Raw genomic sequence first — 9726 nt, 5'->3', positions numbered from 1 at the left:
GGCGTGTGCATGGGGGGGTCGGGGGGAGGAGGGGGGCAGAGCCGCTGTTGATTTTTTCTTGAAACAACCCAGGCTTTATCAGGCCCATCTCTTTCCCACGGTTTTCTGTTGCCAGTGAGGTCACTGGTCCCTTTAAACTGCAGCAGGGACCAATCAGGGAGCCTGGGGGAGGGTTGTAGGGGCTGGAGGGAGGGAGAGAGAGGGGGACAGGAGGAGCCGTTCACACAGACGTCTGTTCCCTTTACAGGAAGAGTCAGGATCAACCCCCCCCCCCAAGCAGCAGCAGGAGGGAGAGAGAGAGGGAGGGGAAGCCAGGGAGACAGGAGGGAGGGAGAGAGAAGCAGGGCCAATCCATCACTCCTGGGAGATGCCTTATTAACCCATTAAACAGGGAGGTTACAGGAGGGAAGGAGGGGGGTCGGTCTGGAAACTGCAAAGGGCGTCTGAGCGTGAGAGACAGACAGCGGGAGAGGAGAGGGCTGGGGTAGAGGGGGGCTGGTGGAGACAGACAGAGCAGAGTGTGTGGGAGGGAAGGAGGTTGAGGAGGTACTCCACTGAAGCCACAGGAGACCAGCCGGGTGGGCTGGAGGGGAAGAAGTTTCTCTGCTCTCCAGGGAAGGGGACCCAGCTATTTCCTCGCCAAGCCTCCTTCTTCCTTTTAGAGACAACCTAAAAAGGAGAGAGAGAGAGAGAGAGAGAGAGAGAGAGAGAGAGAGAGAGAGAGAGAGAGAGAGAGAGAGAGAGAGCACTAGGGAGGCTGGCTCACCTGGGAGAGGTGGGGAGGAACAGCTCAGATTCTCATACACACACACACACATACACACACACACCCCTCCTCAGGTGTCAGATTTGTGGCTGCTGGCCATGAAGAGGTTGGGTGAAGACAGCCCATCGGACACTGAGTCTGATGGGACCATAGACGTGGGCAAAGAGGAATACAGGTAAGAGACATGGCCGGGTCCCTGGGATGGGCGCGAGGTGCAGGGACACCCACAGGAAGACACTGCCCAGCCTTTAAGGGCACCTTGCTATTTCTACCTTAAACCCAATTAATCAGAGAAATAGAGACACCCCCTCCAGATCTTACCCTCCTCCTTTACCCTGAATCCTGGGAGGATACCTGGCTCTCCAACCTCTCAGCACCCTCGGCATAGACCAGGATGACACCCACCTCATTCGGTTTTAGCTCTGGGAAGGACCTCAGAAGTCATTTTGTTGTCTCCCTCCACCCTTTTTTTTACAGATGAGGAAACCAAGGCCCAGACAGAAGTGACTCACTAAATAGTAATCCAGTGGAGACCGTTAGCAATCTATTCTAACTCCTTCCTCCATTTTCCAGAAGGGGAAATTGAGGCTCAGAGAAGGGAAAGAGACTTGGCCAAAGTTTGTCAATGGCAGAGCCTGCACTAGGCTGGGGAAGACTAGCCTCCTCATAACCTTTCTATTAGTGTAAGTGGTGACTTCTCCTAAAGCCCTGGCTGATCATTACTGTAGTCTGGGTGGAGGCAGTTGGGTTCTGTCAGATCTGAGCCAGACACTGAACATGCTGTCCCCAGTGAGAGGCGGCTTTACCCCGAGGGGAGCCCATTGAGCTGGGAATGTAGGACCCATGGTGACCTGTCTTCATTTTTATCCTTATTAAGTAACCTTGGACAAGTCCCTGAAATTCTTCCTGCCTCCAGTTTTCTTGTAAAATAGTGATTTTTTTCCCCATTAATAAGAATGATATTCTAGTGTTAAATTCTTGAAACGCACTAGTAATTAAATGGAAGGGATTGAGAGACATAGAAATTGATCCCAAATATAAAATTAAATCACTCCCTGTCTCTCTTCTTTTCTCTATCTCTGTCTCACTCTGGCTATGGCTCTTCGGTGCTATCTGGCTCTTTCTGCCTGTCTCTCTCTACCCCTTCTCTCCTTTCTCTCTCTCTGTGTCCGTGTCTCTGTTTCTGTCTCTATCTGTCTCTGACTCTAGCTCTGTGCCTCTGTCTTTCATTTATCTACCTGCTCATCTATCCCTGAAGTGGAAATCGAGTTATATAGGATTGGAGCATCTTCATGATCTCTTTGATGAAGTTGGAATATGTTCTCTGTTTTGTTTTGGTTTGGTTTTTTCCACCATAAAGGAAGGAGTCCCAGTTTTGCCTTTGCTTATTGTCAAGGTTTGGTGAATTCTCATCCTCAGAAGTGATAAAGTTAGACCATTTATAAAAAAATATTCTCCTCTGTGGGTCTTAAGAAAAAACGAAAATACTTTTATGGATTCATTGAATGAGCAGGAGGGGACCTTAGAATACAGAATGTTATCAAATGCTGTGCTCCAACAAAGAACTTAAACTATCAGAGCTAGAAAGCACTCTGGAATTTAGAACATCAGAGCTAGAAAAGACTTTAGAATATAGAGCTGGAAGGGACCTTAGAACATAGACTGATAAGAACATAGAACATAACATGCCATTCGAATCAAATATTCAGACATAAAAGTGCTGACCCTCAGTATCCAAGTTTGGAAAACTTTTAAAGATGGGTGAATCCTCAGCATTCACTGGATTTTGGATGATTTTGAGGAAAGGATCTTGGACATCATGCAGTCTAACTCCTCATTTTACAGCTGAAGAAGTGTAAGGGGTGCCCTAGAGGAAAGAGATTTGGCCTGACGCGGTTGATCAGTGACATCTGGCTAGAGTTCAAGCCCCTGTCTCCCAAGTCCAAGACTCTTTCCACCATGCCGTCCTGCTTTCCCTCTTTCAGTGTTGAGATATTTTTTACCATTTGACAAAGCTATGGAAAAAGCTTCATGCATTTTGCCCAAGCCACTAATTGACATCCAGTCAATTCTCAGTTTTTCCCAAGAGGATTAGGCGCATTGTACATTAGTCATGGCAAAGCCCAAACTGGCTTCTCATTGCCCCTGAGAAAACGTCCAGGTCACTGCTGTTGCTGTCAGCTGGCATGTTCTCATCAGGGGATGCAGACATTCGACCTGAGATGTGTGTGGTCAAAAAGGGAAATTTGACGTCTAGTGCCCACTGCCCAACACGCTTCATTTCGTAGACTCGTAGAAAATCAGAGCTGGAAGAGATCCTAGGACACAGAATGTGAAAGCTAGAAAGAATCCAAGAACGTGGAATGTCAGAACTGGAAGAGGCCTGAGAACAAAAGGCAGAACACAGAATGCTAGAGGGGCTTTAGAACACAGAAGGTCAGAGCTGAAGAACCTAAGAACACAGAATGTCAGAAGAAACCTTAGAACAGAGCTCAGAATGTCAGAGCTGAAAGGGATCTGAGAATAGAACACAATGTTAAAACTGGAAGGGACCTAAGAACACAGAATGTCAGAAGAAACCTCAGAACAGAACTCAGAATGTCAGAGCTGAAAGGGATCTGAGAATAGAACAGAATGTTAGAACTGGAAGGGGCCTAAGAACATAGAATGTCAGAGTTGGGAAAGACCTTAAGAAATTGACTGTCAGGGCTGGGAGGGGCCCATCCAGATGCCTAACAGTCCTCCAGGAGACACCCAAGTATTGTCTGGACACGTGCTGCATCTCCAGTCAATTGCCTTTGATGTTCATTCTGTAACTTTCTAACCTAAGAGAATGTCTCTGAAATTGGAATAACAGCTAATATTTCTATGGTTCACAAAGTCTGCACAGCTCATCCCATTTGTGCCTCACAGCAGCCCTATAGAGCAGACACTCTGGATGCTACCTCACCATTTTATAGATGAGGAGGTTGAGGCTGAGGGGACTTGCTCAGAGCTGGGAGCAAATGTTCCAGACAGGATATGAACCCAGACCTTGTGGATTACAAGTCCAGGGCTCGGTGCCACATGAGGCAGAATGGCGGCATATTTCCGTGAGGAGGAACAAGGCGTTTTCTAACTAGCAATACTGTCCTTCTAAGGGGGTGGGGTGGGGTGGGGGCTTTGGTAGCTCCATCACTTGCCATAATGTCATGTTACCACCTCTGAATTATCTTTGCCAAATATAGGGAACAAACCCTTCTGGATTGTTAGCATTTGACATTGGAAAGCAGAATGTGATAGAGGAGAAGAAGGAGGAGGATGGGATAGATTTACCTTTCCACTTTTTTTATTTAATTAATTCATTTTTTAGTTCATATTTAGATTCAAATGCTATGAAAATCTTAAAGCACTGTTTGATAATAGTTAATATTTTATATAGCAGAGTACTTTAAAAATATTAATTTATTTGATCCTCACCGCAACCCTGTAAAGTAGGTGCTGTTATCCCCATTTTATAGATGAGGAAACTGAGGCAGACAGAAGTTAAGTGACTTGCCCAGGATCACACAGCTAGTAAGTATGTGAGGCTGGTTTTGAACTCAGGTCTTCCTTGACTCTAGGTTCAGTGCTCTATCTGAGTCACATAGCTATGTGCATTATATCTATCTATCTATCTATCTATCTATCTATCATCTATCTATCTATTTATCTATATAAATAGGGGTCGTTACTACTCTACCACCACCACCACTGCTACTACTACTACTACTACTACCACCACTACCACCACCACTACTGCTTATGAGCTTTATAACCATAAGAAAGTTGCTTTCTTCTCTGGGCCTCAGTTTCACGCAATAATAGACTCCCAGAGTTGGAAGATACACCAAAGCTGTCCTATTCCAACTCCCTGCAATTCACTAATCCCCCTCTACAATATTCCCAATAAATGTCTGTCTAACCTCTATTAAATACCTCCAGTGACAAGGAGCTCATTGTCTATTATCCCTTTTTGGACAGTTCTAATGGTAAAATTAAGAGGTTGCTCATTCGTGAATTTAATTGGTAAAATTAAGGAATCTATAAACCCCAGATCAAGTGTTCTTAACCTAAGACCTATGACCTTTTTAAAAATATATATTGATAACTGTGTTTCAATATAATTGGCTTCCATCTGAATCCGTTTTTTGCATTTAAAAACATTATTCTGAGAAGGGTCCCGTAGGTTTCACAGACTGCCCACGGAGTCCATAGCACAAAGAAGGTGGAGAACCCCTCATATAAAAGATGTCTTAGGTCTCTTCTTGCTTTAAATATTACAAACATTTATAGTCTCAGAGATCACAAAAGCTAATGAGCTCAGAGAAAAAGCCCCAAAGTGAAAAGTACAGTGGCCTGGGAGTGAAGAGATCTAGGTTCAAGTCTCAGCTTTGCTCCCTCTTAGCTGTGTGATCATGGACCAGTAACTGGACCCTTCTAAACCTCAGTTTCCTTCTAAGTAAAATTGAGATAATTATATATGCCCTCCTTTCTCATAGGTTAGATGTGAGAAAAAGTGCTTTGGAAACTATAAAGGACGATTAAGATCACAGCAATTATCATCATTACCATTGTTGTCATTGAGAGACTCTGGAATTTGTAAGGGGCTGTTTTATAGAGCACAAAACTGTGTGATTTGGAGCAATTAGTTCACATGAAGTCTGTGAATCTCCATTTCCTCTGTGAGATTATAGATTTATAACTAGAATGGAACTAAAGAGTTTTTTAGGTTCTTTTTACAGTTCAGGAAATGGAGGCTCAAAGATGTTAAGGGGGAAGGAAGGAAGGAAGGAAGGAAGGAAGGAAGGAAGGAAGGAAGGAAGGAAGGAAGGAAGGAAGGAAGGAAGGAAGGAAAGAAGGAAGGAAAAGGAGGGAGGGAGGAATGAAGGAAAGTAGGAGACAAGGGAAAGGAGAGAAGGGAAAGAAGAGAGGGAGGAAGGAAGGAAGGAGAAGAAAAAGAGGAGAGGAAACTGAAGTTCCAGAGAGAGTTTGCCCACATCTACACAACAAGCTATTAGCCAGGATGTGACATCTAAGACCCTGGGGTTCCTCACTCCCAACCAGCAGTATTCTTGCCCCCCATACCAGCGAGCCCTCTTTTCCTTTGCCCACAAGATGAAAGTGGTCAGTTTCTAACCTGATCTGCTATTCCTGGACAACTTAGAGCCCAGGCCTATCCTTCCAGGGATCAGAGAAAGAGACATTCCTCAGGGACCCTCTAGCCTGTACTAGAGAACTTTGTCAATAAAAGGGCTAAATGTTTTCATCATCATTGCCTAAGATTTCCCTGGGGAAAAGGGAAAGAGAAGAATCCTGAACCAGATAAAAATCTTCCTTCCCTCATGCCAAGGATGAGGAATTTATGTCTGGGCCTGGTAAGGGGTGGAAAGGACATTCCTACCAATTCTTCTGTGCCATGATAAGAAAGTTAAGTAAGTGTAGTATTCTAGAGCAAAGGTTTCTGAATTTGCTTTTTAAAAAGCACATATTTGAGGGGCAGCTAGGTGGCGCAGTGGATAGAGCTCTGGCCTTGAAGTCAGGAGGATGTGAGTTCAAATCCAGTCTCAGACACAAGACACTAGCTGTGTGACCCTGGGTAAGTCACTTAACCCCAATTGCCTCACCAAAAAAAAGCAAAAAAAAAGTACGTATTTGAGAACTAACTGTATTTCAATAGATTTTGTTTCCCTTGTTATCATCTTTATTTTATTTTATGCATTTAAAAACATTATCCTCAGAAGGCTTCCCTGGACTTCCCCAGACTGTTAAAGGAGGAAACACAAAAAATTAAGAGCTCCTGTTCTAGAGCAACCTAACATATGTCACTTTTGTCTTGGTATCTTCAGTGCCTAGTCTAGTACCTGCCACATAATTTGTTGTTCAGTTGTTTTCAGTCACGTCTGACTCTTCCTGACCCCATCTGGAGTTTTCCTGGCAAAGAACTGGTCTGCTTTGCCATTTCCTTCTCCAGCTCATTTTACAGATGAGGAAACTGAGGCAAACAGGGTTAAATGACTTACCCAAGGTAACACAGCTAATAAGTGTCTGGGGTTGGATTTGAACTTGGGAAGTTGAGTCTTCATGACTCTAGGCTTGGCACTCTATCCACTGTGCCACCTAACTGCCACGTAATAGATGCTTACAAAGTGCTTATTGGTTGATCGACACCGAACAAAAGAATCTTCCCTTCCACTGATCCTCTCCTCTGACACCTCAGCCTATTACACAAAGGAGGGAACCCTATGGTCCCAAGGGCTTGGCCAGTGGCATACAAGCTCTGGTAGGCTCTTCCAAGCTGGGAAGGCTTTGACCAAGGACTGTGTAGTCTAACTAGCTGCTAGTGTGCCAAACTTGATGTAAGAAATACCTGGGTTCAGGTTTTACCCCAGACACTTATTAGCTGTGGGATCCTGAGTTAGTCACTTAAAACCGAGCCTCAGTTTTCTCATCTGTAAAATGGTGATAATAACAGCTCCCACCCAAGAAGAGTTATTGTGAGGATCAAATTACGTAATGTATATAAAGCACTTGGCAATATAAAGCCTTGAATAAATCAGAGCTCCTATTATGTAAGGTTTCAATGCAAATAAATAAATATGTAAATAGATAGATAGATAGATAGATAGATAGATAGATAGATAGATAGATAGATAGATAGATAAAGAAATGTAAATAAAATCAACACATTTGAAGCAGCTGCTGAATGCAGAAAGAGCCCTGTGCTTGGCTTGCCCTGGTGGAATTCACATCTACAGAGGATAAGATGGAGGAGCAGTTATAATCACAATACCCCAAATTCCACAAGTAGCACCTCTGACCAGGTCCTAGCTCCCTTTCTCTGGGTGCCAGGTGGGTGTTGCCCAGAACAGGAAGGAGGAAGAAGATTGTGCTCAATCATCAGGCATTTGTCTTTTGTTGGTTTTTTGGTTTGTTTTTTTTTGTCGAGGCAGTTGGGGTTAAGTGACTTTCTCAGAGTCACACAGCTAGTTGAGTATCAAGTGTCTGAGGCCAGATTTAAACTCAGGTCCTCTCGACTCCAGAGCTGGTGTTCTATCCACTGCGCTATGTAGTTGTCCCCAAATCAGTCATTTGTCAGGCACCTACCATGCCTCCAGGGGCTGAGATGCAAGGGCAAAGAATGAAACAATCCCTTCTTAGCCAAGGAGCTTCCATTGCAGCAGGGGGCTGCGGAACTAATGGAACTTGGAACCTGAGTCTCAGAGAGAAGTGAGACTCACGGTGAAATCCCAGAAGCTCAGAGGTAGATTTAGGCCAAACCCATATGAGAAGCAGGCGTCCTCTTGTCCACCTTGGCCCTGGTGAGCTGAGGCTTGTAGGGAGCCCAGGGGTCTCTGCAGGCAGGGACTGGTCACCAAGGAGGCAGAGCCTGCCCACTGTGCATGACGTCCAGGGTACAAGGAGGAGAGAGAGGCCAGGCTCCAGCATGCATCTTCTGGGGTTCACTCCCTCACTCTCTCACTTCATTCCTACTCCTGGCTCAGGTTACAGAAGCCTGAAGCCCTTTGCCAAGGACTTCACTGAGCTCCTCACAGCCATTTAGAGCTGACAACCTCAGTTTTTTCATCTGTCAAATGAATTAATGGTACTTGGACTTCACAGGTTCATATAAGGCTCCACAATCTCTCTCTCTGTCTCTCTCTCTCTCTCTTTCATATATATACACATACACATACATTTACATACACACACACACACACACACACGTATTGCCTTGCAAAGTTTAAAGAGCTCTAGAAATATCAACTAACGTCATTCTTATTAGCTCAATAGCAGTGATAACTCTCCATTTCTATAATGTTTCAAGGGTTTCTTGCAGAAGTCAGATACAATTTTTATCCCTATTTTATAATTGAGGAATCTAAGGCTCAGTGAGTAGTATAACTTGCTTGTGATCACTCTGTTAATGGGTATCAGAACTGTGATCGGAACCTAGGTCTCTTGACTCTATAAGGCCAGTACCCTTTCCACCTCTCTAAGCTACCTCTCTGCAATAATAATCAGGAAAAGGATTATGATAACAGCTCCAATTTATTTCATGTTGTCTGGCTTCCAAGGCACATTCCTTACAACAACCCGGGTAGTGTGAGTATTATTATCTCCATCTTACAGATAAGGAAACTGAGGCCGGGAGACTCAAGGTCACACAGGAAATATTGGAATCAAGGCTCTGGATATGAAGACCAGCTTTCTTTCTGCTGTACTGCAAAGCTTTTTTCTTTCTCTTTCTTTCTTTCTTTCTTTCTTTCTTTCTTTCTTTCTTTCTTTTTTCTTTCTTTCTTTCTTCTTTCCTTCCTTCCTTTCTTTCCCTTCCTTCTATCCTTTATGTCAGAAATATTTTTTTAAATCTAATTTAATTTTTTAATGAACAAATATCTGTTTTCTCTCCCTCTCACCTCTCTACCATCTTAAAAAAAATAAAAAGAAAGAAAAAGAAAACCCTTGTAACAAATATATGCAGTCAGGCAAAACAAATTCCCACATTGCCTTTATCCAAAAACATATGTCTCATTATGCACCTCTAGGCTATCACCCCTCCGCCAGGAGATGGGTAGCATGCTTCACCATCCGAAGTCTAGAATCACCATTGGACTTTGAACTAGAGTTCCTAAAGTCTTTCAGAGCTGTTTATTGTTACAATGTTGTTGTTACTATATAAATTGTTTTCCTGGTTCTACTCACTTCAGTCTGCATCAGTTCATAAATATTTTCTCAGGTTTCTCTGAAGCCATGTCTTTCATAATTTCTTCCAGCACAGTGGTATTCCATTACTACCTCTCTTTTCTCAGGGAGAAGGCCTGAATGCCAGGAAGCCCTACCAGGGGTACGGAACAAATCTCCTTAATAAAAGGATTTGTTTGTGAAACTTGGACTCAGTCAAAAGGCCGCACTTGAGGACCTAGAGGGCCACATGTGGCCTC

The 9726-nt window shown here is 43.9% G+C and overlaps 1 protein-coding gene across 1 annotated transcript in view; it reads left to right on the top strand.

Moving 5' to 3' along the window:
- Positions 1-237: 237 nt before the first annotated feature.
- Positions 238-9726, top strand: part of HEYL (hes related family bHLH transcription factor with YRPW motif like) — a 28191-nt gene continuing 18702 nt past the window's right edge. Inside the window, 1 exon segment of the mRNA XM_020983589.2 lies at positions 238-941. Coding sequence (XP_020839248.2) covers positions 865-941 — 77 coding nt within the window. The 5' untranslated portion in view covers positions 238-864.

Source organism: Phascolarctos cinereus, unplaced genomic scaffold (genome assembly GCF_003287225.1).
Source record: "Phascolarctos cinereus isolate Bilbo 61053 unplaced genomic scaffold, phaCin_HiC Scaffold_726;HRSCAF=1367, whole genome shotgun sequence".
In the NCBI taxonomy this organism is placed as follows: Eukaryota; Metazoa; Chordata; class Mammalia; order Diprotodontia; family Phascolarctidae; genus Phascolarctos; species Phascolarctos cinereus.
The sequence above is the reverse complement of the archived record's forward strand: the minus strand, read 5'-3'. Positions and strand labels throughout refer to the sequence as shown.